General features: G+C 39.6%; 1 protein-coding gene across 1 annotated transcript in view; it reads right to left on the reverse strand.

Annotated features, from left to right (window-relative positions):
- SYN2 (synapsin II) overlaps nt 1–24,780 on the reverse strand; it is a 175,226-nt gene extending 150,446 nt beyond the window's left edge. Inside the window, exon 1 of the mRNA XM_027703173.1 lies at nt 24,313–24,780. Within this exon, the coding sequence (XP_027558974.1) occupies nt 24,313–24,680 (368 nt within the window). The 5' untranslated portion in view covers nt 24,681–24,780. The remainder of the gene's footprint in view (nt 1–24,312) is intronic.
- Nucleotides 24,781–24,849: the final 69 nt, after the last annotated feature.

Consider the following 24,849-nt stretch of genomic DNA (forward strand, 5'->3'; position numbering starts at 1 on the left):
CAGGGATAAAGCATCTAGCAGCCTAACTCACAAAATTCTCAACAAATCCCTAAATACCCTCAGTCCTTAGAGGCTAGAGGGACCAACTTCAATTACTCCAGACAGCACCTTTCATCATGTAAAGCCTTTTTAATCTTAAACCTAAAGAAAATGTGGGATTGTTTTGCCAGGCACTGTGAGGAACATAATTCTGGAGGCACGAAAAGCAAGGACAGCAGAGTTTCCATTTGCTTAGAGAACCTGGGAGTTAAAACAAACATCCTTTAGTAAATGCATTATCAATCAAATGCTGACGTTAATTAGAGAACAAGCGGTAAAGAAAGCCAAAAACAGCCTTCTGGTACTGTGAATAAATTTTGCTGTCAAAAATTGTCCTGTGAAAAAATAATGAACATCACTGTATCTTGGCTAGTGGAAACACAAGTTAGACTAGTAGAGACTGAGTAATAAAAGCAGTTAAGAGCATGACAAATTTCTATTTTTACTTTCTTGAATGCACTCATTTCAGAAAGTATCAGCTCATTACGGCTTCAGGGCTACTGGGAGTGTTAGGGGATATGTTACCTTTCCCTAGAACCACTGAACAAACAGCTCATGAAGTTCTGATACCAGCCCAGCTCTTTAAGTAACACAAGCTCTGTAAGATACCAATGCACAGTCAAACCTTTAGGATGACTTATGTACCTCAACAGTCTCTCTTTCAATGGAATGGTTCATTTATGCAGTAATGAGAATCAAGTTAAAGATGTTGGGTTGTTTTTGGTTTTTTTTTAACCAGTCATTTTCCATGCATTTAGACTCTCTGGAACAGTCTACAGTAACATTAGAAGCACGTACTTATATTGTTTACATAAGGAAAAATACTGGGTTAAAGGAAATGTACATCAACACACAGGAAACTCCATCATAAAGTGTTTCAAAAGAGATGTAATTTTGCCTCTTTGCTTTCTTTGCAAATCTATTCTGGAAGAACATTACTATTAACAGGAGAAACTTCTGTCTGATTTTTAGATATAAAATCAAATGTCTTTGTTGGTGTTTGTTCTTCTATCACTATCCTTTACATAATCATCTCCTCCGCACACCTTCACACATTCTAACAGCGTAGGAAGGAATTTAAAATTAAGGATGTCAGTAAAAGCAAACAACTTAAGATTTGATCCAAACTAACTCTTAAACAAACTGCCTGGAAGGCTGGTGAGAGTTGTGCATGTGTTATATAGGTCAATGTATGAAACTTGCTTATTTTAGATAACATTTTATTCCCCAAAGGGAATATGAGCTAGTGAGACAAACCCAGACATAATCAGAAAGGGAGAGCTAAATACAGAATAAAGATACTGTCTTCAGAGCCTCAAGTAAAACTTTTTTACACTACCCAACATCCAAACAGCAGAGAAAATAAGTTTTATTAGGTCAAATTAAAAGTATTTCAGACCCTCCCAACAATGTTTAGTATTTTACTAACCTAACTTTGGACAACTACTTTACCACCAAGAATGTTGCTTGTAAATAGCCTAAGAAAATCTTTGCACATACAGTAAATCCATCTGAACACAAATGTTATTGGAAGTTTTTATCTTCAAGGTAAAATTTGACATGTATTTTCCAAACCATTTTGCTAAGCTGAATGATTGTTAGTAGTGGGAAGAATCTGGAAAGAAGTTGAGGCGAGAATTCAGTTTTCAGCCTGTAGCCATGTAGTAGTAGTTTGCTAGGAGAGACTGGAAATAACACCTCTCAGCCTTATTTTAAAGTACTGAAAAAAAGAACAGATTTTCCCCTTGGACCAACTGCTTCTCAAGACAGAGCTTCTTGCAAAGGAACCATGAACTCCCTCAGAAAAACAGTTTCAGTCTCTTCATGACACAACCTCCACTGATCAGCTGTGATTTCATACATACACATAAGTAAACAATTTCCCTTTGGTCAAGCTACTATTCCTTAAAGAATAAAACAAACAAACAAAGCCAAAATTACCATGTATCTTCAGAATAAAATCCACATCTATTTTGGCTACTTGATCACTGTTATTCTTTAACAAAGGGGAATTATTGAAGAAATTGCATGAACTACAACTAGGACACAGCACTCGCTGTTGAAAGCTATGCCTTTGCTACCATCCGCAGGTGAGGGTGGGAACTCGGTTTTTCTCTCTGAAGCATCAGAAGGTGTCAGATTCAGTGGGATTTTTGACAATCTGGAACACATGGCACACCTTGCTGAGGCCAGGGCTGCTGCAGCCAGCAATGCTGTGCTTTCCCAAGCTGTAATGGCCACTCAGTCCTTGTCAGCAAAGGGTTTTCCTACATGAGCTGGAACACCCCACAGAAAGTACAGCTAAAAATGTTTTCATCGTCATCTCTTCTACTTCCATATTTCCACTCTCTGTTAAATAATTTGTAAAATCATTTCATGTACTACCCAGTGGTACACTGGCCAAGTACAACCCAATAATGTTGGCTTTGGCAGTCCTCCCTGGCTCCCTTCCTTTTGCAGCTGCAGACTGAAATTATTCAGCAGCTCTGCCGGCAGCACAGCCCCAGCTGGAGAGCCACTGTGGATCGGGAAGGGCAGTGCCTGTGGGACCAAGCCATGCTCACATCCATCACCATCGCATTGTCCACACCTGTCCCAGCAGTGACTGATGAGGGGAGCAGCACCCAAAACTGTCAAAGTGTACAAGCATAGAATTATACTATATTATGTCATATTGCATCATTCATATATATGTATATCAATATTTTTTTCAATGGAATAAAAATAATAAACCCCTCCCTTCCTCACAGATACCACTTTGTATCCCTTGCAATTGTAATACCAAAAAGTGTCACACCTCAGACAGCTCCACGTGGTCACTCATCAATACTGGCTGGAGCTTTAATGCCAAGGTGTGGTTCAGTTCTCCTAATGTTTACGCTATAAACTTTTTCCTCTAACAATCTGCAATGTTGAAAGAGATGGTTTGGTTGAAGTAGAAGCCTTCTTAATAGGAACACAGACAAATTAATCAGAACAGAACATTCAACAAGTTGTCTTCATTACTCATGGGATTTAAAGCAGTTTCCATCACTAAATAAGATTTTGTCTGATTTAGAGAAAAGCACTCCTTCCTAGAGAGTTTGAGGATGCTTCTGAGGTCACTATCTGCACTATTAGATACGTTACAGAATTGTCCAAAGGGCTTAATTCTCAAAATTTTATTATAACAAAAACAAAATACCAAAGGGCTATGTTTGCATACCTCACCTATAGAAATTGCCAAAGATTTTGCAAGACTTACAAGCAAACAGAGCAAAAAGTAAAGCTTAAATTTTTCATATTTTTTTGCTACGTTTTTTTCATTAAATTACCAAATCTGAAGACAATGCAAAGAAAATACGAGTGCAAAACTGAAAGATGCGCTCAGGAATTGAAAGAAGAATAAAAGTTCATGACTCCAAGATGTTCAATCAGTAAACAACAGGGAATTTCTTCATGCCTGCCTTTTTGAACTGAAATTAAATAAGTCTGTGATTATTCAGCCCAAAATTACTCTCTGTAACCTGTACTTCAGTAATGTCACTGCTACTGACAAGAACTGAATCTAAAATACTGACCTTCCCAGGGGCAAAAAAACATTCACTCAAACTGTCTGTCTGCTGCCACTTGTTTATCTAAAATGGACCCAGAAATCAAAACCATCATCTTACCAGTCAGCAGAACCTGTCTGAATAATTTCTCACTGAAAATTTGTCTGGAATTGAAGTTGCTTATAAATATGCTGGTCAATTCTTTCATCATTAAACATCTTACTGTACCAAACAGATTCTAAGAGCAAGTGAGTGTTTACAAGCTATTTACAATCAGCTCAGAACCAATTGATTAATTACTTAAATTAGAAAAGGGCATGAAGCATGGGGAATTTTCTGTCTGTTTTGCCAAGGAAGCTTATGAAAAAAGAGCGAGAATAATTTGTTAGATAATATTTAAACACTTGTACAGAAAACAAACTAAAGCTGTAATCCTCTGAGTCTTTCAGGATCGCATTCTAAGCTTCCCAAAACATCTTCCCAACTGGCACTTTTTAAAATAACTAGAAAGCCTGTCAGATTAGCACCATCTTGAACACTAAGATCTTTCCCTCATGCCTGATCCCTACAAAACATAGTTTAAAATGCCAACACCACCAAGGTATGTTCAAACCACTATAATTACTCTCATAATTTACAGGTATTCAATTAAGAAAAGCATTTTAAGAGTTAAAAAAGCTGTCAGTGAGTGCAGTGAGAAGGGGAATTTTATAAAAGTAACAACTGATCAAGTATTGGAAAATCTATAAATTGAAAAAAGGTCGGCTCAGTTTACCTGCTGAGCAGGAGTACAACTTCAAACAGGAGCACGAAGAAAAGCTGCTCAACAGCAACTGGACACATTGCATGGATGTAACGCAGAAAACTGGGACTTTTGGCTGGGTTTTGTGTTTGTTTTGAATTGGAATAATATATTTGCTCGGTGACATTTGACTTCAGCATTTGATTTCCACATGGTCAACTCTACCTGATAGAATGCTAGCACTGATTAGAAAAACCACAATATTTGCAGGGTCAGACTTCTCCAGCAAAGTTGTAATGCATGTGCCATGGCAAGAGATGCCCTGGGAGACTCTGAAGGGATGAGAATGAGTGCACACACCCCCCTCCTCAATGATTTCCAAACAGCGGGACACACGTCAGGAAATCATTTCAATTTTTGTCATTCTGTCTATACACGGACTGTCACGTCACTTAGTTCCAGAACTAAAAACCAAACACATGAGAACAGAAAACCAGGAATCAAGGCAACAAGAACTAAGAGCTGCCACACTGTGTAATACAAGTAATACGAGTTTCAACTCTTCCTTTCATTCCGAGTGACACAGCAATGAAGAGTCTGAACAGTGTGTAACAACTGCTGTCCTCCCAAAAACACAGGCAACCCTGACCTTCCTCCATTCTCCACTTTTCACCTCCTGAAGATTCTGACAGCTGTCCATCATCTCTGGCCTTTTAAAGAAAAACAGTTTCAGTAAAACATCTCTAAGATATTGTAAGATATTTTATGATAAAGAAATAAGTTTATTTTTTGTTCGATGGGTTTCTTCTGAATAAAAAACAAATCCCTTTCACTTCACGCTGGAAACATGATAAATTTCCACTGTTTACAGAGGGTAGACATGTCCCAGTGCTCATATAAAGACTAAAGTGTTCCACATATTTTTTCACCTTTCTGCCTAAATGTGCTTTACTCTACAAATGTGCTTCTGTAAAAGAAAAAACCTGCATCTCCTGCACACAGAGAGCAAAGAATGTCCTCTCTCCATCTTGCCGGTTCAAGGAGAAGCTGCGGAGCCGGGGAACAGGGTGGGAGGGGGAGCTGTGCGTGGGCAGGGGCAGGAGCGGCTCCCGCTGCCGCAGCAGCACCACCACCCCCGGGCTCATCGCCAAAGAGCAGCAGCTGAGTCACGGCGCTGCCCTTCCCGTGACAGGGATTTTCTCTAAGCTCACAGACATTTCTGTGATGATTAATTTTTCGTTTTCGGAGGACTGAACCTTAGAATTTATACAAACACATCCTTATTCCTTTTGATGGTTACTGCTATTCCCTTTCCCCCCAGGACCTCAACTCAGGCTTCTGCAGAAATCCAAGGATGAAATAAAACACATTGCCATAAAAAATGAGTGGAAATTTCCATGTCCACTAATTTTATGCAAACAATTATATTTATTTAAATGTAAAGTATTTGCCTTCTACTCAAGTTGCTTTTTGATACAGTACAAATATGAACATTATATTAATCACAAAATCTTTACCAGGCCTGGAAATTCAGAAGACAGATCCAAACCCTGAACTTCTTATGATATAATTGCTCTGGATAAAAACCTCCACTTTAGAAATGTAGCAAATCCATTCCAGCGGTTTGCTACAATGGAAAAGGTTTAGCCTTTGCTGTTCATCAATTATCAGGAGGTCAAAGGCTCCTCTTCTGAAATGTTTCTCAAATGATAATCAAAGAGAAATAAAAAAAACTCCAAAGGCAAGATTCAGAATTGCAGGAATTATAATAATTAAAAAAAAAAAAAGGCAAAATTATTTTTAAAAGCCAAATGAACAAAATATGCTCTTTGCTACCCAAAGCCCTTTAACATTTAACATGTGAAACACAACACTGAAGACTCTATGATTACTCCACTGAAAATTCTGTGTTAGTATTTATGTATTTAATTCTACGTTTGCTAGATGCCCATGGGGATAAATATAGTTTGCTACTCATTCTAGATGTGTCTGAAAAGCAGCAAAGAAATAATGATAAACAATAACTCAATGCAGAAACTGTTCTTTTTGTTTATTTTGAATTCCACCGCTTTGTAGAACATCACTGTGTGCCACAAATACAAAATCTACTAAAAATAAGCTATTAAAAGTCAATCTTGGTGCATATACAAGAAGTTTAAAAAGCATGTAAAAGAATAAACAGAATGCAATTCAAAAATTTGTAATTACTTTAGATTATAAAGTCTTAATTTTCCTACATTTTCAAGTATTACCCTGGTTTACAATAATTTATTTTTTTTAATTATTATTTTATAACTATGAAAGAAAGTTACCCTTCAAGCCCCCCTCAAATGAAGCCGTGACTGCAGCTCTGTGGCACACTGGTATCCAACGATGTAGGCAGGGAACACAGAAGCAGAACTCAAATGCCATCGTGGCACAGGGAAGTGCCCACACATTGGCTGTCAGTGACCTGGGCAGGCAACACCTTCACCCACCGGCAACAAGCTGGGAAGGGGCTGGAGCAGCAGGAGAACTGAGGGAGCTGGGGGGGCTCAGCCTGGAGCAAAGGAGGCTCAGGGGGGACCTTCTGGCTCTGCAACCCCCTGACAGGAGGGGGGAGCCGGGGGGGGTCGGGCTCTGCTCCCAGGGAACAAGGGACAGGAGGAGAGGGAATGGCCTCCAGCTGTGCCAGGGGAGGCTCAGGTTGGACAGGAGGAGGAATTTCCTCCTGGAAAGGGTGGTCAGGCCTTGGCAGGGGCTGCCCAGGGAGGTTTGGAGTCCCCGCCCCTGGAGGTGTCCAAGGAAGGACTGGATGTGGCACTCAGTGCTCTGGGCTGGGGGACAAGGTGGGGGGGTCAGGCACAGGGTGGACTCGATGACTTTTCCAACCTTAGTGATTCTGTGATTCTGGAATTGTGCCCTGTGTGGCAGTTTCTAATTCCCTATGGCTCCTACTCCAGTTAGGTGAACTCATACACACGTTTGCCTGAATTGTTTTATTTCCTCTGTATATACAGAGAGAACATGGCTCAGTTGGGCAGGTATCTCTGACCAGGATTTAAATCCATATCCTTCATTTGATGGAATTTCTCATTCACATAATTCTTTATTGCTAAATTAAAAAAAATAAATAAACTGAGATTTCTGGGAGTTCCCTACATTTCCTCACCAAAAGCATTCCTGACTTGTAAGAAAACTAAACACCAAAAAGGCAAGTGTAGGTTTGTCTGCAATTCCTGTACTTATTACAAATAAGTTGTGTTTCTCTGTAATTTCCTGGGTCAATACCTGATGAACAGCCATAATTATCATCTGTAGTAACTCTGCCCATCCTTGCAGAACTGAAGCCTTACTCAAAGCTGTCCAACTCTCAATTTCATCCTGTTCCTGATTTATTTTGGAATTTGTAATACTGTGCCCTACAACTCAAGCAAACCCCAGTAACAAATAACAGGTTCAGGAAAGCCCTGCTATTTTTGACAAGGTGAATGAGCTGTTTACTGCATTCCCCAGTCTGCCATCAGGGTTTGCTTCTCCAGTAATTCTTGGCCTTAACTGCAAAATACAAGCATTTGCTTATGAGTGTTATTACTTCTTCCATATTATTCCGTCCTTAATCACAATCCAGAGTCAGATGAAAAATGTGAGATAACGAATGGATATTTCTTCTCCATGAGCACCCTGCGACATACTCTAGAAATTTAGCACTTGCTCAATCTGTCTTCTCAAAAGCTGAATTGCTGCAATGCTAAAAACATGCAAAAGAAAACGGTAGGAAAAAATGGAAGCTGATGCAAACTTCAAACATTTTCCTATGAAAATATGGTTTCAATATTCCTCCAATGTACTTATGACTCACTAAATAGCGGTTTAGAATATTAGATATTACAGTAATTTATTTCTGTATTGTGCTATTTATTTACAGGGAACAAACTATGACCAAATTGTTCCCAAAGTCTGCTTTACTACTGAAACTACAGGATGTTGTTACTACATCTGAACCAATGTCTAAATTTAAATACTATACACGTATTTCCTTAGTTTTATTCTTTTATACACCAAGATCACCATAGAAAATTTGGCAAGTCATTTTGGCTTTAAGGAAAGAGTAGATATTGGGATAAAGAGGAACATGAATGTGAGCTCTTAATAGGTTCTTATGAATAAATATTCTAATGAAATAGGAGTGATTATACTTTTTTTTGATACATTTTGTTAAAGAGGAAAAACTCATTTCACACAGACAGTAAGAGCACAAGGAGAGAACTCTGAATTATGACAATCAAAATGCAGTTGATATTGTAATTTAAATATAAGGCAAAAAATTAAGACGTTCAGATACTGAATGTATTTCAATGTATCAATGATGAATTGAATGTATCAGTAATCAGTGATGAAAATCTTAAAATCTATTTCTACAGTTTGACCAAGGACAATTTATTCCAGCCCATGAAGCAAAGTAGCTTCATGCCCTTCACAAAAGGCCGTGCACTTGTAACCACCAAGAGCTAAGGACCAAAGGAATAAGTGTTCTGTGTGAGACTGGAAGAGGGGAAGGATGAGAAGGGGAAAGCAAAAAAAATTCCAGCAAAGCAATCTGTCAATGGCTAAAGCCACAAGCAAATTGCAAGTCTCCGTCATTTGATATATTTTTTTCCAAACAGATGCTACTGCTGTAAACAGACGTACAATTTCTCAAAGTGAAAAAGGAAAAAATTAAACACATTTATCCTACCAAAATCCTGGAGAGGGGACTTTTTAATAATGTCTGCATTAGCTGCAAGGATACTTTATTTAGAAATCAGAAAGGTACTTTCAAGGAAATGTGTTTCAATAATGGCAAATATTTTATTTGTTGGCAATCACTGTAATGTACACTAAGAACTTTGTTACTCTTCATTCTGTGATGATTCCTTGATGTAAAAATCTACACTAAATTTTCAATTATCTTCCAGCTTTTCCATATGAGTACTCTACTAAAAAAAGGAAGGTGAAGAGGAAAATAATTTCCCAGGTGGAGATTCGCCGTGGCCTCTGACTGTCACATCCTGACATGTATTTGTATTGGTTTGAAAGGTAACAGACCCCCAGGTGATCACTGATGGCTCGGAGGAAAGGAAGCTGTGACAAGTGTCAGAATGATCATGGAATGGAGCTCTCCCCGGACACAGAGCTGTGCTGGATCCACAGCAACACTCCACTGAACACTCTACATTTGGCCTAATACATACTTTTAATTGCTTGAAAGAGCTTTGGAAGTTGTTTTTTTTTGGCATTAGTTCAGTTTACAGCTTACACTAGAAATTCATGAGCGGAATATCCCTATTTTTGTCATAATTACATAAATGACAAGTGTGTATGGCCAGTCTTCGCGAACAAAGATTTGGGGAAAGGTCTTTTACCTTTCCAGCCTGCGCAATGGATTTTTTAGGTGAGACACAGCCTGCGCTGAACTGAGCCCACCCTTTAATCCTAAGGTTCATCTGCCGGGGCCAAGCAAGCTTGGACAATGGCAGTGAGGTCCTCAGGACGTAGGTTTGTTTAGAGTGACCTTCTCTTAGATGGATGCCCTTAGAGGGCTGACCAGCTCCAACTGCCCAGGGGAGTGTCCCTGACCGGGAATCGAACCCGGGCCGCGGCGGTGAGAGCGCCGCATCCCAACCACTAGACCACAGGGGTCCCCCAAATGACAATTAATGTCATAAATTTTACCTATTTGAAATAAAAGATGGCAAAATAAAGTCAGAAATAAACTTCTCCAAAATTAACTAATCCCTAAGAAGTGGTTTGAAACAGCTCTTTTACAAAGTAACAAGTAGTAAAAATTTCATGTCTAACCAGGCTATTTCTCGAAAACATCACTGCTATCACATGCAGATCCTAAACTGCCCAAGTGGGAAAGTACAAGAGTAAACAAACACAGGAATTGTGGCAGAACATGCCTGTTTTATATCTTTCACTGTCACTTCAAAGCCTCCACAGTACCTGCACCCTAAACATTCAATTTTAGTTTCAACATGAAGGGTCAGATTAGAAGTTGCCAATAAAAAAAGACAATTACATGAAAAAGCAGGTACTTGGAGTTTTCCTCTTCACCCTTTCCAAACAGTTTCAGTAATGTTGATTCAAACAAAAGCAAGTTGTAAAATATTCTTATTAAATAAATATTTCAACTTTTAAATAGTTCTAGAAGTTTGGTGTGATTTTTTAACTTTTTTAAGCTGACTGCACACTGGCCTCAAAATATGTAACAGTATCAGTGGAGACAGCTGACAAAGAGAATTGTAAGAGACAGTAACTGTGCATCGCTTTACCCCAGTTTAATTTGAGTTTCAACAGAAAAAAACCCAACTTACTCTTTTTGAATAGAATAAAAGAAGCTACATGGGCAGGTCCTGAACACCAGAATCTAAACAGAAGTATGAGTGTGTTAAAGATGATTGAATATTTATAATTTTAACTATTTGATCAAAGCTGTTTCTAATCAATTTATTTTCCATTTACAAGACTTACAGAACTGCTACCAGTCTTACAGTCACGGGTTTTTACCCTGAGTTTTCAGGCAATGTTTCAGACAAAACTGAAGGATTTGTTCTCATTATGCAAAACAATTTTATGCCTTGGACAGCTCTTCCAGGAAAATATTCCTGATTTACTGCAGAGAGAGACATAGAGATGTACACACCTTTACACACATGCATGTTAAGCTCCCTTTTCTTGATGCCCCAAATGAAATTAGTCCTGTCTGCTAACAAGATTATGAGATTACCAGTCACAGTACACAACTCAATCATGCAGCAGAGATGGTGACTTTGATCAACCATGTATTACAACAAGCTGCTTTTGCTGATTAATATCATTTACTTGGATTTATATATTACACATAATCCCATTTTCCACCATGAAAGCTATTTGCTGAAGTCCCCAAAGTGAAAATACTCTCTTCTCATCTTGAGGAGTCCAGTGTCTAGAACTAAAGAATTTCTAGTCATCTATTAAAAAACTAGTCTAAAATATAGACTTATTTAAGAAATACAAAAGTGCCTTTCTATTCTTGTAATACTTCTTCAAAACAGAAAATTTTGAAGAATCCAACTAGTAAATCAAAAATTCTGCACTGTACACATTTCAGGATATGGTAAGTATTCTGATCTCTAAAAAATTCTCTTTTGCTTACTCAAATTTTCTTTTTGCTTCTTTTAACATTTTTTTAAATAATTTTGTAATATATTCTAAACCTACTAGTTATAGTAATAAGATAATTACTCATTACTTGTCCAAGCTACAGATTTTAAGATGATCTCATCTTTTCAATGGCCCAGCATGAAAAGTTGACGTTTACTTGTTCTGATCGTAAGATAAAATCATACATGAAAACTTTTCTATCCTTTATTCTTCTGGGGCTATTTTGTGCAACTTCAGTACTTGCAGAAGTGCTATGACAAACCTGTAAGCAAACTAATCCAGTAGCACCGTGTGGGGCAGCAGCCAGCCAGTGTCCCAGCAAGGGGACAGTGTCACTGCCCGGAGTGTGGCTCCACACTCACTACAGTCAGAGAAGATCACTCACCTCCCACTGGACAGCTCCACGTGCATGGACACAACCACAGTGTGTATTGTACAAACAATAATCTGGGCATTCCAATTAGACATTGCAGGTGATGGAAGATTTGATGTTAGAATATTTGAGTTATTCTGAACAAAAATCCTAGCAATGAGAAAGGCACCAAGGTTGAAATTTTTCCAATTCTTTGAATTCTTCACCAAATATTTGAAAAGAGGACAGTAAAAAAAGCTGTTAAAAAATTATTTAACAGTTCTAAGCATTATTGCCTTAGATAAGAGCTCTGGGTACAAACAACCCTGATAACATATTTGAAAAGTTATGGCTCTCTCTTTAAGAATTTCTGTTTGACCCTTGAAAATAAATGTTTTCTTGACATCAATTAGGTTTTCTTCCTTTCAAACACTCAATTGAAAATTCACAAACTGGAAAAAGCCTTGAAATGAAGTAAGGTGCTCTAAACCTCACACTGGTGTTTGTTAAACAGTTGCACGCACAAAGTCTTCTTCCCACCTTGGCAGACAGACAGCAGTTTGCCACACATTTTTCAAAAGGCTGAAACCAACACTGGAACTCTGTTCCACAGAAAGCATCATAAGTTCATTGTTCTAGGTCCCTCAAACAAGAAGTGACTAACAAACATTCAGGAAAAAGCTCAGTAACAAGCTACCTCAAGCATAGCGAATGAGAAAATACAGATTTAATTATATTGTTATAATATAAAACCACATGCAGCCTGGATTTCAGAATAAGAGTATGTTTATTCTACACTGAAAGCCTTCCAGAGCACTGCTCTTGAAACATATGGACATTATCACCAAGGGATTTGGACAATAACAATCACACTATAACATCTCATTTTATCGTGAAGTGGCATTTTACTCTGAAGGCCACTTAGGACCTGATATGTCATCAATACACCACCCAACAGCCAAGGATTTGGGGTTCTTAAATGTGTGTTTATAATGGGTCACATTATTCAGAAAAAAAACCAGAAAATCAGCAATCAATAAATCAAAAACTTCATTAGCTGCCTAACTTTTTGGAAAGGCCTTCTAGCAAACAAAAGCCTGGACAAGCACTGCAAGACTTAAAAACTGAAAAGGTCTGCTGTCAGACCCCCACCAACCTGGAAAGGGCACACCTGCAGTCTGCTTCCACCCACATTTCAAGAACAAAGACCAATCCAGAGGACTATATTTTGATAGAAATAATGTAAACTTTAACACACATTAATTATATTAGTGTCTCTCTTGACTTCTCTATCGTATTATTATTGCCAGGAAAATTAATCTTACCCTTGTGCACGTTGTTGCTGCTGGTGTACACCAGACATTCCTTCCTCAGTAAGGAAATGAATCGGCACAAAAATCCTAGAACATGGGTCCAACTAAAGAATTTAGGTAAAGTACAACCTGACACAAAATACTAACTTTCTAAATCCCATGCCTTCTGCAGTACAACCCATACAAGAGATTCTCACGAGACCCATCTCCAAAATAGCTGAGTGACTTTTCACTGGACAATGGAAGAGCCTCCTTTTATTCCAGTGCAACCCAATAGCAAGAAAACTACAACCACAAATTATTTTCTATCTGGACTTTGCCCATCAGGGAAAATTCCTACAAATTCTTCTTAAAAAAAGAAATTATACTTATGTGTACATAGATGCAAATATATCTGTCACTATGCACACTACTAAAAAAGGAACTTTTTTGTTGTTGTTTTAGTGTAATGCCCATGTATTTAAACCTCATTGCAAAGACTTAAAATTATTTTACTCTAAAATTTTAGAAGTACTACTATAAGCACTATTGCCATTTATTAATATATATTGTATGCAACAATTACATAAGGCTAAGGAAAAATAATTTTGGTTATCAGTTCAAAGACAAAGGCTTCATAAATAATTTTTCCTAATTAAAAATATCCCTGGGACTTTTATTTACCTTGAACAGTGGATGGCTGAGACAACAACTATTAAGTAAAACAAGTCCTATAGTCACAGCACATTATTTAACCATATTGCCACTCAGTGGAATTAGACATATTTATCATGTTTTGGGATAAAATCTTTGTATCACACTTTCAGAATCATAAATCTGACATGGTGGCTTTTCTAATAATAATGTTTTTGGTCCTACAAAAGAAAGAAACCTTTGACAGTTTTTAAAACTTTCTTCATGACAAACCACGATGAAGTGTGCATATACATAAAGAGCTTTCACTGGAAACGATCTTCAGTGCAAACAAAACCATGGAAGCAAGCTCAGACGTGGGGAAATAGTGCTGGATCTTCCTCTCCATCCAAGTTCACCAAATGTGAGACTTAAGATACTGTGACTGATCTCATATTGGAGTTTAATGTACTAAATCTGCATTGTTTCAGTGGAATTATAACCAGTTTTATTAGCAAGAAATCAGAAGCAATAAAGAAGAAATGAGGTTAAACAACACAAACCTGAAGTTAGGCACGGAGCTATCTACACACACACCACAGGAAGGGCAAGTTGCTACTTTGGGTTTAAGCTAGAAAACTTCATTTTTTTTTCTTTAAATCTTAACACTAAACTAGGAGGCATTTTAACTTCTGCTTCCTCCCCCCTCCCTAGGCTTGTTTTTATCTCCCCCATACAGTCACCCCCAATTTCTCCTGCAAGAAGTCAATCTTATCACAATAAAGGATCTTGGCATCTTCCACAATCCTCAACAGAAAGCAGTAAGCATGTACCTTAGCAGATGTCAGGCCCTACAAACCAGGCAATTCAACAAAAAAGTCACCGTTTCATAAACAGCATAAGATTTGCAAGGTCAAAACTGGGAGACAGCAGCACTTCTTGCATGAGAGAACCACTTTATTTTCAGATATGCATGGAGAGTATCTAAACTCACACTCAGTTCTAAAATTCCTACTCAGAAAGTTACTGGGATGAGGGTACTTTTGACTCCTAGAGACAGGAACACATCCACACACAAACGTAATTTGGGATTTATTACCAGTCATGCCACAGGCTTTATGCCTTATCAACAAACACCAAAATAATTATCTCCTAATTAATTCCACATAAGAAGAGGAAATAGCCTCAAGCTGTGCCAGTGGAGGGTCAGGTGGGACATCAGGAGGAATTTCTTCATGGGAAGGGCTGTCAGGCACTGGCAGGGGCTGCCCAGGGAGGTTTGGAGTGCCCAGCCCTGGAGGTGTCCAGGGAAGGCCTGGCCGTGGCACTCAGTGCTCTGGGCATCAGGCACAGGGGGGATCCATGGGCTGGGAGGGCTGTTCCAACCTCAATGACTGTATGATCTGCAGGAGCTCTCCAATAAGCAGCACATATTGCTGATAGTTTGATTTATGACTGTTTATGCTCAATATTTATGAGGAAACCATACCTATCACCTCTTTAAAGAACAATTTCTGTGCTTTCAACTATTCATTGTGAGATTCCCTAATGCTTAGTCACTCACAGTTTATTTCTGTAGAAGTAATGTTTTCAAAAAATGGGGTTTAGGACAGGAAATTATAGCAACATTTTTTCCTAAAGGTCATATCAGTTTTGTTTAATCCATTTTCCATTTTAAAATATAAATATATTTTAATAACATAAAAGATATAAAAAGAAATAATTCATTAAATTGAAGAAATCTACAAGTTTATATAAAATCACTTTATGTGAGTGCTTTAGAACAGAATGAAAATATTTAAAATATTTTATATGGGGCTCTGATAATATTTTATCTTTTTTTAATCACCTGATAAAAATTCAAAGAAATGTGTGTATTTTTAATTCTTTTTAATAACTCCTACTAGCAATCAGTGTATACGATGTGTTATAAACACCAATATCCAATTGGGTTATAAGGCTATAGAGACAAAATGATTAATCAAGCAAGGTCAAACATGGAACATCTATTAAAAAAAAAAAACCTAAAAGAAAGTGCATTTAATGGTTGTACCAAACCCGCCTTTTCTAATAACTTCTACCACCCGGCTGGCTGATGGTGGCATGTGATGAGGGGCAAAAACAGTTCATCAGACTTATTAGACACCAAACTTCTCAGAGTTGTTTGGGTTTAAAAAGGAAAATAGGGAAAGCCCATTTATGCCTCTATCTGCACAGCTGGGACTAAGTCCTTAATTTCTCTTTTCCTGCCCCCACCTCTCACATGAGGAGCTCAGAGTAACTTACAAAAAGTGGGCTGAGCCCCAGCAAACACGGGTGTTCGGAGGTGAAAATTAAGGGAACAGTGTTCACAGCCGCTCCCAGCTGCACTTACACAACACAGTGACATCCTAGTTGTCTTCCACCTATTCCTATTACAGAGACACAGGAAGGACACAGACAACTACAGCGTGCAAAAAAACCCAGGCTCTACAAAACCTGGAGTTCCATGCTCTTCAGCACTGTCTACTGGACCAATCTATTAATTAGACGAATCCCACCGACATTTGCAATTCCAAAAGGAGCAAGCAGGTGTGGTCTGGCAGCCCTGATCAGCATGCTCATGGATGAGCAGCCACAACCACAGCGTGAGCCCCACACATCCCTCACTATTCCCTGACACATCCAAAGGCACCAGGCCTCAGCTCCAGCTGAGGGGAACCCTGCACTGCTTGAGACACCTGAAGGAAAACCAGGAACAGCCTCATCAGATTTAAGAGTCAGTGTCTTCTGAATTAAACATTTCCATCACTTTTTCTTGCAAATGTATAAACCCTAGTCACCAACTTTTTGTCAGGAATCAGTTCAGTATTATCTGAGTGTCAGCCAGGTAGGGACACACCTGTCGTGGCAGTGGGTATAGTAAAAACAGCAAAGTCTTTATGCTTTTTGCAAAAGCTTAAACGAATCTGCAGCTCGTGTTCCCACGAATACCTGCCCCTCCAGCTGGCTGGCTGAAAGCACATGAGCTTTTCTATGAGAAGACCAGTTTGAGTCAGCACAGATAAAGCTGTTTAATTAGCAAAGGCAGCAGTGCAATCAAGCAAGCATTTTTCATTCTAGACCAAGGTATGATGCTGCCCTCTCACTCACGGGGTCTGTGAAGTCTTATCAGCTCATTGCACAATTTTTTCACTCCACAAGGTGAGTCGCCTCATCTTTGGAAACAGTATCATTATTGCAGGTAACATTTACTTCATAATTTATTGCCTCACTTTTTGTCATCTACAACACTGCTTTCTCTCTGCCAATTTACTCTTTTCCATTCTTGACAACTTTTCCACCTACTTGTCATTACCCTTTGCTGCTGTGTTCATCCAACCAGGTCTAGAATCCTTCTGTGGAGGTTGTATATGGAAACCTGACTGTTTGTCAGTCTCTTCCTCAGACACAACTTCATACTCACATATTTTCACTAAGGTCTTATCATGTTTTTAAATGCAGCTTGCAGTGTATCTTATCTGCAAATGTATACAAATCTCAAACATCAGCCTATTTCAATGATATTAAAGCAGATTCCCAAGAGCTAAGGTAATACAATTATGTGGTATTGGATACGAATCCTTCTATGGGTGTTTTGTATGGTGCTATTAAGAACTGGGTACTAAAAGTGCATATAGTGAAGTCACTGCTTTAAGAACATATGGATACTGTGGGAATAGTTAGCATCAGTCTTTTGGAGAAACATGCTTTCAGCAAAAACATGTACAGTCTTCCAGTGCCCTACAGCGTTTACAGAATGGCAAACAACATCCATCTAAAACAGATACAACTCAGAATACAGGAAGTACTCTAGACACACTTTTTCAAGATGAACAATGAGAAGCCTAATATTATAGGTTTTAATAACCTATTCTTTCAACAGATTATAATTTGCTACTGGCAAACCATTATCAAACTCTGAATGGATTGTAAGTAGAATTTCTTATTTTACTTGGTTCTATAGTCTACAAAGCAGTTTGTTATTCCTTTTAACTCTCACTTCAGACTCGTTACTTTGAAATAAACCTGCCTAAAATCCATTATTTCCTTGCCAATTTTTCCATTTACTTTCTGTGAAAGCAAACTTTAGAAGAAAACATTGGCAAACTTTTTTTTCCTAATACAACATATTCAACTAAACATTTTATTATAGGTTTCATTAAGTTTCGGAGATATTTCTGTTGTCTCTTCAAAGATCAAGAGGAAAAGAAAAAATTCACTTGAATCTTGAGCACAGGGAACACGGGTGGGATGGAGGAGGACAAGAGATAGAATCTGTCCAAATCTACAGTCAGAATCTCACATACACTAAGTGGCCTAAAATAACATTAGAGCTTGTAAGAGCTTGTTTAGATAGAGAAATACACAGAGTATGGAGGACAAAGTGTTTCCCACTAAGAGCTTTTTTAAAATTTTCTATCTAGTCAAAGAGGTAATCTCTATCCCATAGTGTGTTTCGCTATTTATACTAATATAGCTATGTATTACACATGACAGAACTGTAGATAAACAGAAAAAAAAATCAGCAATTTTATCTTGGATCGTCTTAAAATACCAGCACACACACTGCCTGGTGCTGTACCAGCTGGCTGTTTCAGTGAACAGACATGAAACACAACTTGCATGAGGCTGCTGTGCACTCCAAGTTGAGGTTGTTAACATGTTCCACACTGCAGTGAGCTCAGCTGCACGTCCTGCTTTCCACGCCCTGGCCAGTGGGCACCTAAAATTCAAAGGATGGACGAAGAACAAGTAACACAGTTCAATGAGCTAAACTTCACTGCTGTTTCCACAGTAAATTAGACAGCTCAGGATAAACTTCACCTTGCTCTGCAGAAACCCACGTGGTTTCCTTCGTGTGCCTGTGCCCTCCCAGCCCACAGACACATGTGCCTGCATCTCTCCTTTAATTGTGTTTTTATTTTGATTGCAAAAGCAGAGAGCCCTTAATGCAGAGCTGGAAACTGAAGTGTGTGCTGGGAAGTAGTGCTGATCTAATTACCTGCTTGTAAGGAGCTAAGCACACACTGTCTTCATGTAAAATCTGGTTGCCAGTTCCTTTTTGGAGTGCTAGGGCCTCTATCCAAAGGCCATAACTACAGTTAAACTGAAATATCTCAAAAAGATAATTTTGAAACAGGAAATTTTCATATGAAGCAAAAACTGGAGAGAAACCAAAGTAAAATCTTTATCCCCCTTGCTCAGTTTCAGGGGTTTTAAGGAACCTGTTGCCTCCTTGAAAGATTACAGTGTTATCCCAAAGGCAAGGTTACTTTTACTTTAATATTAGAAGTTTCTTGTTGCAAAAGGCATAGTTGTTAATTAGCATTTTAAATTAGTAAAAGCAACTTAGTATATCACAGAATCACAGACTATTATGAGTTGGAAGGGACCCTGAAGGATCATCAAGTCCAGCTCTGAAGTGAATGGCCCATACAGGAGACTGAATCCTTGACCTTGGTGTTATTTGCATCAAGTTTTAACAAACTGAGCCAGTGTATTTTTTTTTCTTCCCATAAAAAGTACATCTATTGACAAGATTACCTTTTCCTTACACTCTACATTTGGCCATTTGGTCAGTTTTAAGAGCTTAGAGTCTTCTAAAAAGCAGACTTCTTACTCCTCTGCAACACCACTGGCCTTGCCTGGCCTTGCCTCCAAAGTGTCTCACCTTCAGCCCCTGCCAAGGGATCCCTTCAATCAGTAGCAGTTCCCCGTTTGCCCACGCCCTGGATTTCCCTCCCCATTCCATATCTGGCTCCATCCTTTATCCTGGTGGCAGGATGCTCTGTTTTGCCAGGAGGCTGGCAAGGACACTGTCCTTCTCCAGATCATCCCAGAGGACTGGAGAGTGCTCTGGCAAAGCACTCGCCCTCATTTATGCATTATTAAAATCAGATGACACCTTCTAAGACTGGAAAACTTGCTAACAGAAAACTTACACTGAACACAATAAAAACTGCATTTACTAAATCAACGTGTTACAACCAAATAAGATAAATGAGAATTCTTGTCCAACTGGAGTAAGGAAATACTAATTAGTTATGCACAACTGAACCACTGAACAAACTGAAAAGAAAGACTGCAGTGCATTCATGCAAATTTGTTTGGTAGTTATCCTACATAAAACAATCACACGTGTATTTTTAATTGAAACGGTTTCCCACCTTCTAGTAAATGGAAAAACCAAACCAACCAAACAACAACAAAAAAATCCTAAGAAACTCCTGCTGCTCACTTCATTACATTTTTGTATCACAAACCAGTGTTTTTCTGCACTATGACAATAGTGTTCATATTAAAACCATTCATGATGAGCAATGTTTGCCCATAAATGACAGTCATTTTAAAACAGAAAGTTTGCTCTTCATATAGCATTTGTCCCAGCCATTTGGGGATTATCTTTTGGGCCTATCACAAGATTACTAACTACTGAGGCAGTAAACATTGAAAGAAATGTGTAATTCTCTGGGAGAGAAAAAAGGGTACTGATACTTTTAACCACATTTCTGCTTAAAAATACAAGAACAAAATTTTCCAACTTGATACTTTTTATAGTTTCATTGTTACTGCCAACAAGTTTTATATTCAATCTCTAAAGCACAAGACAGACTAAGCAATGATTAGTTTTCAATATTGAAACAGCTTTCCAAATATTACACATAAGCTTTTAATAAAGATAATAATCTATACACAGCATTTTGGCACCTTGCCACTGATGTATGGCCTCTAATCAATTGCTTGTTCAGCACTGAATATTCAGTACTTTTTGTGTACAGAACAAAATGGTTATTTCCTGAGAAAATGAAAAACATTTTAAAATACTTATCTAGCTGAACATTTTAGACATTTAGTGCAGAGCAGTAACTAGGAAATGAGAATTAAAAGAAAAGGTTAAGCAAGCTGTCTAGGTTTTAATATAGCTCTGTCACTAGTCTCCTGGATGACCTTGAACAAATTATTTCACTTCTTAGTTTCCTCCATTTGTAAAGCTATCAACAAAGATCCCTGAAGCTGTAAAACAGCCATTGTCATCTGCCACATCAGATCATCATTAAACCTAACAAGTGGTTCTTGAAGCTTTTCCCCAGCGCCAACAGATCCATAGAGCATCTGTGAATCAGGCTCTTTTCCACTACATCTTTAAATACTTTGTAGGGTTCTTAATCAGATATGTTAACTCAGAAAAGGGTTCTGGACATCAAGGTATTGAAAAGGTCTGTTCAGTGCACACCTGCAGTTGAAAAGGATGTCATATTCAAATGCATAAAGAATAGCCCTGACAATAAAATCAGCTTTTTTGATGTCCTAATGTAAATTAACAGTACAGTTCCATTGGAAGGAGTGTTTGCATTACAGGCCACCTCCTCCTTATGGTGCTGTTGTGCAAGTACAGAAAGTTTCAAAGATAATTGGTGAAAACAATTGCTGGCTATTTGCTTCCACCTTAGGACCACAGGATCATTGATTGTATAAACTGACTAAGAGAAAATCTTCCAGGAGAACCAGAACCAACAAAGACCACTTGTCCTGGATTTGTCTCTGACAGCTGACTACAACCTTCCGCCTATTTTTCTGTTTTCCTTTCACTTGCCACTGAGGCACGTGTAAAGCTACAGTTGGTAGAATGGCTTTGACATCATCTTATTTTGCAGTCCTGCCTTCAGAAGAAGACCTTAGAGGGCTCTCTCCTCTATGTGGCCGCAAGTTTCAATGAACGTGTAGGAGAATAATTATCTTTCACAGCTCTAACATGTATTGGATTGAGAAAGGAGGATAGTTTGACACAACTGTATTTTCTCTTCCCTTAAGAAGTCAGGTAACATGGCAAAAATATACAAACTACTAGAGATAAGCCAATTCTCCCAATTTTTACCCTGTTCTATCCCATAAAAGTAAAGTAATTTTCAAGATTTGCATTAGGACAAACCTCTTAGGGCAAGAAACTGAGGAAAGATGTCATTGAGATCAAGATTATAAAATGCAAGCGACAACTGAGCATTTATTTCTACGTAGAATATCCCGTAAGATTCCATTAGTCACAATAACAACGTTGGGTTACTAAATTTCAGGCTTCAAGTATGAGTCAATATTTCATAGAAATAAAATATATTAGAAATAAAATGTCCCTTTGATGCCAGAGTAAGAGAGAATATCCTTTGCTGACAGATGAAGGTGCTTATGCTTCCTCTGGCCCTGGATGAAAAGAGGATACTGAATCAGCAGGATTTCAGTGTGATCCAGACCAAAATCCTTTGATTTCTATTGAAACTGCAATCCAAAAGCAAAACATACACTTTCAATTTAAGACAAACATAATGCAGCTCAAAGCATCACAAAAACAAACGTCCAGCATACGATCTTCCTCTCAGGATTAACGTAAATCAGCTGGAATGGTTCCTTAGGAGGCTCTCAGAGATGATTTGGTGCTGTTTTTCTTGTTATTGACAGGGTTTGCTCAGTGCATCACATGACAGCAGCTCTACGAACCTCCTCTTGCTAAACTGCACGGCAGTGCAGGGAGCTGGAGCCACCAGACACTGACACTCACCCGCTGCCAGTTCCAATCTTCCTTTTCCCCCTCCCCAAATTATAATACATATTCCATTTTAGCCCTTAGAGTCAAATACTACAGCAGATCAATGCATATCCATATGGACATCCATACTCCCAAAGGTATGGAACAAACTCTCCAGCATGTATTATGAGAATACACAAATATCCGGAGTTGGAAGGGACCCACAAGGATCATATATACATTTTTCAAAATTTATTTTATAATCTTCAGTTACAAAATCACTAGTTTCTTGGAGAGGAAAGAGCCAGTACAACAAATTCTTCTTTCTAGAACTACTATGTATCCATGTCACATACTATGAGGGGAAAAAACAAAATTAAAAAAAAAAAAGCAAAAGCAAGTAGGCATGAGTAACCTTGTGCACATTTGTCACTGCTGGAGTGCTCTCGGTGGCACTCACTATGCAGAGCTTTAAAAGCTCTGCCACTATCAACAGATTGTGTTGATTTGGGGTGCATTTACAAAGTACATAAAAAATGCCATGTTCACAATACAGGGGATGGCTTCTGTAAGCACTGAAAAAATCTCTCAGAAACAAACATTATGAACATATAAACTTATTGAATTTCCCAAGCAGAAATCTGTGCACTGTAGAATATGAAATAAATAGATGTTTCTGCAAGGCAGTGAGCAGTGTCCATGGATGCATCTCCATGACGTAGGTACAGAGCCTGCCTTAGTCTGGCAGATACAACAATCTTTTTTTTTTTTTTCAAAAAAGACAACACACACAGCTAACCACAAAACCAAACACAGAAGAAAAAACCTGAAAATTGTAACAGGTAATATAATCTTAACATTAATAACATATTTGCTACAAATAAAGGCTTACATTTTTGTTTCAGGTATTTTATTAAAATAGCATTTTAAAGCAAATTGGGTAAATTGGATCAAATCATAGAACTGCACAAGTCCATTTAGACAGTAAGACTGTAAATTTGAGAAGATGACAGTAAAATATTCCCACAAAAAAACCCACAATCCCTTACTGAATGATGTCAGTTTTATAAAAACATACTTGTTTTACTCTGTAATATTTTAAGGCACTGTTAAGACCTTCTATACTGTAATTAGCAAGAGCGAATGAGACGATTCACAGCTTGATGTGCGAATACACACAGAAACAAGTGAGAGAAGGATTAATAAGAATATGTCCTTCCTATAAACCACAGCATCCACTGGAGCCGTTCCTGATAAACAGGTCTGAAACAGCCATAACCTCTCCTGCTGGTACCAGCCAGGCACAGGAGAAACGAGCTGTACAAGTTTCAGGTTTTGTAAATGCCACATTTTTAATGCTGATAGTGGAAGCAAAACACTCAGCCCAAATAAAACCTGCCAAGTTGATTAACCTAACCACACGAATTCAAAGGGCTACGGTAGAACCGAGGGTTGGTCCTCAGTACCCTGAAGGACCTTCACCCGAACGCGCATTTGAGACGCTGCCACAGAAGCAGCGGGATCTGCGTGACAACAAACCTGCTCGTAAACATGAATTAACACACGTAACACTACAACCACACGCAGTTTCACACAGAAATTCGTGCCCAGGACACCTAAATCCTACCTGCCACTACACACGGGTGCTTTATTTCTCCAGAGAACACAGGATATGCTTTGTCGGGGCGGTAAATACGTTTTATTCAGTGCTGTGATGCAAAACAGATTTCACGGCTAGTCAGGCGCTCCGGGGCTCGCTGGTTTGTGCTCCATCTTCCAGTTCGGTCTGCGCTCCAGCCCCTCAGCGAGGCCAGGCAGCGGGGGGCTCTGCCCGGCGGGAGGGAGGCTCTGCCTGGCGTCCCGGCCCCCCGCACCCGCAGCTTCATTCCCCGGGGCCCCAGGTGAGCCCACACCTGGCAGGGAAAGGATCCGCGGGGAAGGGACCGCAGTGAGGATGGGGGAAGGACGGGGGAGGGGGAGGAGGAGGGCGCGGAGGGGCATGCGGGGGCACCTACCAGTCCGTGTGCGGCTCGTCGATGACCAGGAGCAGCTTGAACTTTCTGCCGACAGCCGCGGAGACAGCGGAGGTCGCGTCCACCAGCCCGGCCGAGGCCGCCGTCTGCTTCACGGCGTTGGAGAGGGAGCTGAAGAAGCTGCTGCCCGCCGACTGCTGCGGCGGCGGCGGCTGCTGCTGGGGGGGCGCGGGCTGCGGCGGCTGCCGGCGCTCCGCGGCCGGGGAGGCTGAGCCGGGGGCCGAGGAGCCCGCGGGAGGCGGCGGCGGCGGCTGCTGCGGCTCCGGCCGCTGCAGATCGGTCATGTAGCCATTGGGCAGGTTGGCGATGAAGCTGCTGTCCGAGAGCCTGCGCCGCAGAAAGTTCATCATCTGGCCGGGCGGGAGCGGCGGGGCTGCGGCGGGAGCGGGCGCGGGCTCTGCGATCCCGATCCGCCGGCGGGAGCGGTCGCCGCCTCTCTGCGGCCGCGGCGGCGGTGCCGCCTCCCCCGGCACCGCCCCCGCCCGCCGGCAGGGGGCGGCCGCGTGCGGGCCGGGCGGG

This window comes from Neopelma chrysocephalum, unplaced genomic scaffold (assembly GCF_003984885.1).
Source record: "Neopelma chrysocephalum unplaced genomic scaffold, ASM398488v2 Primary Assembly neopelma1_209, whole genome shotgun sequence".
In the NCBI taxonomy this organism is placed as follows: domain Eukaryota; kingdom Metazoa; phylum Chordata; class Aves; order Passeriformes; family Pipridae; genus Neopelma; species Neopelma chrysocephalum.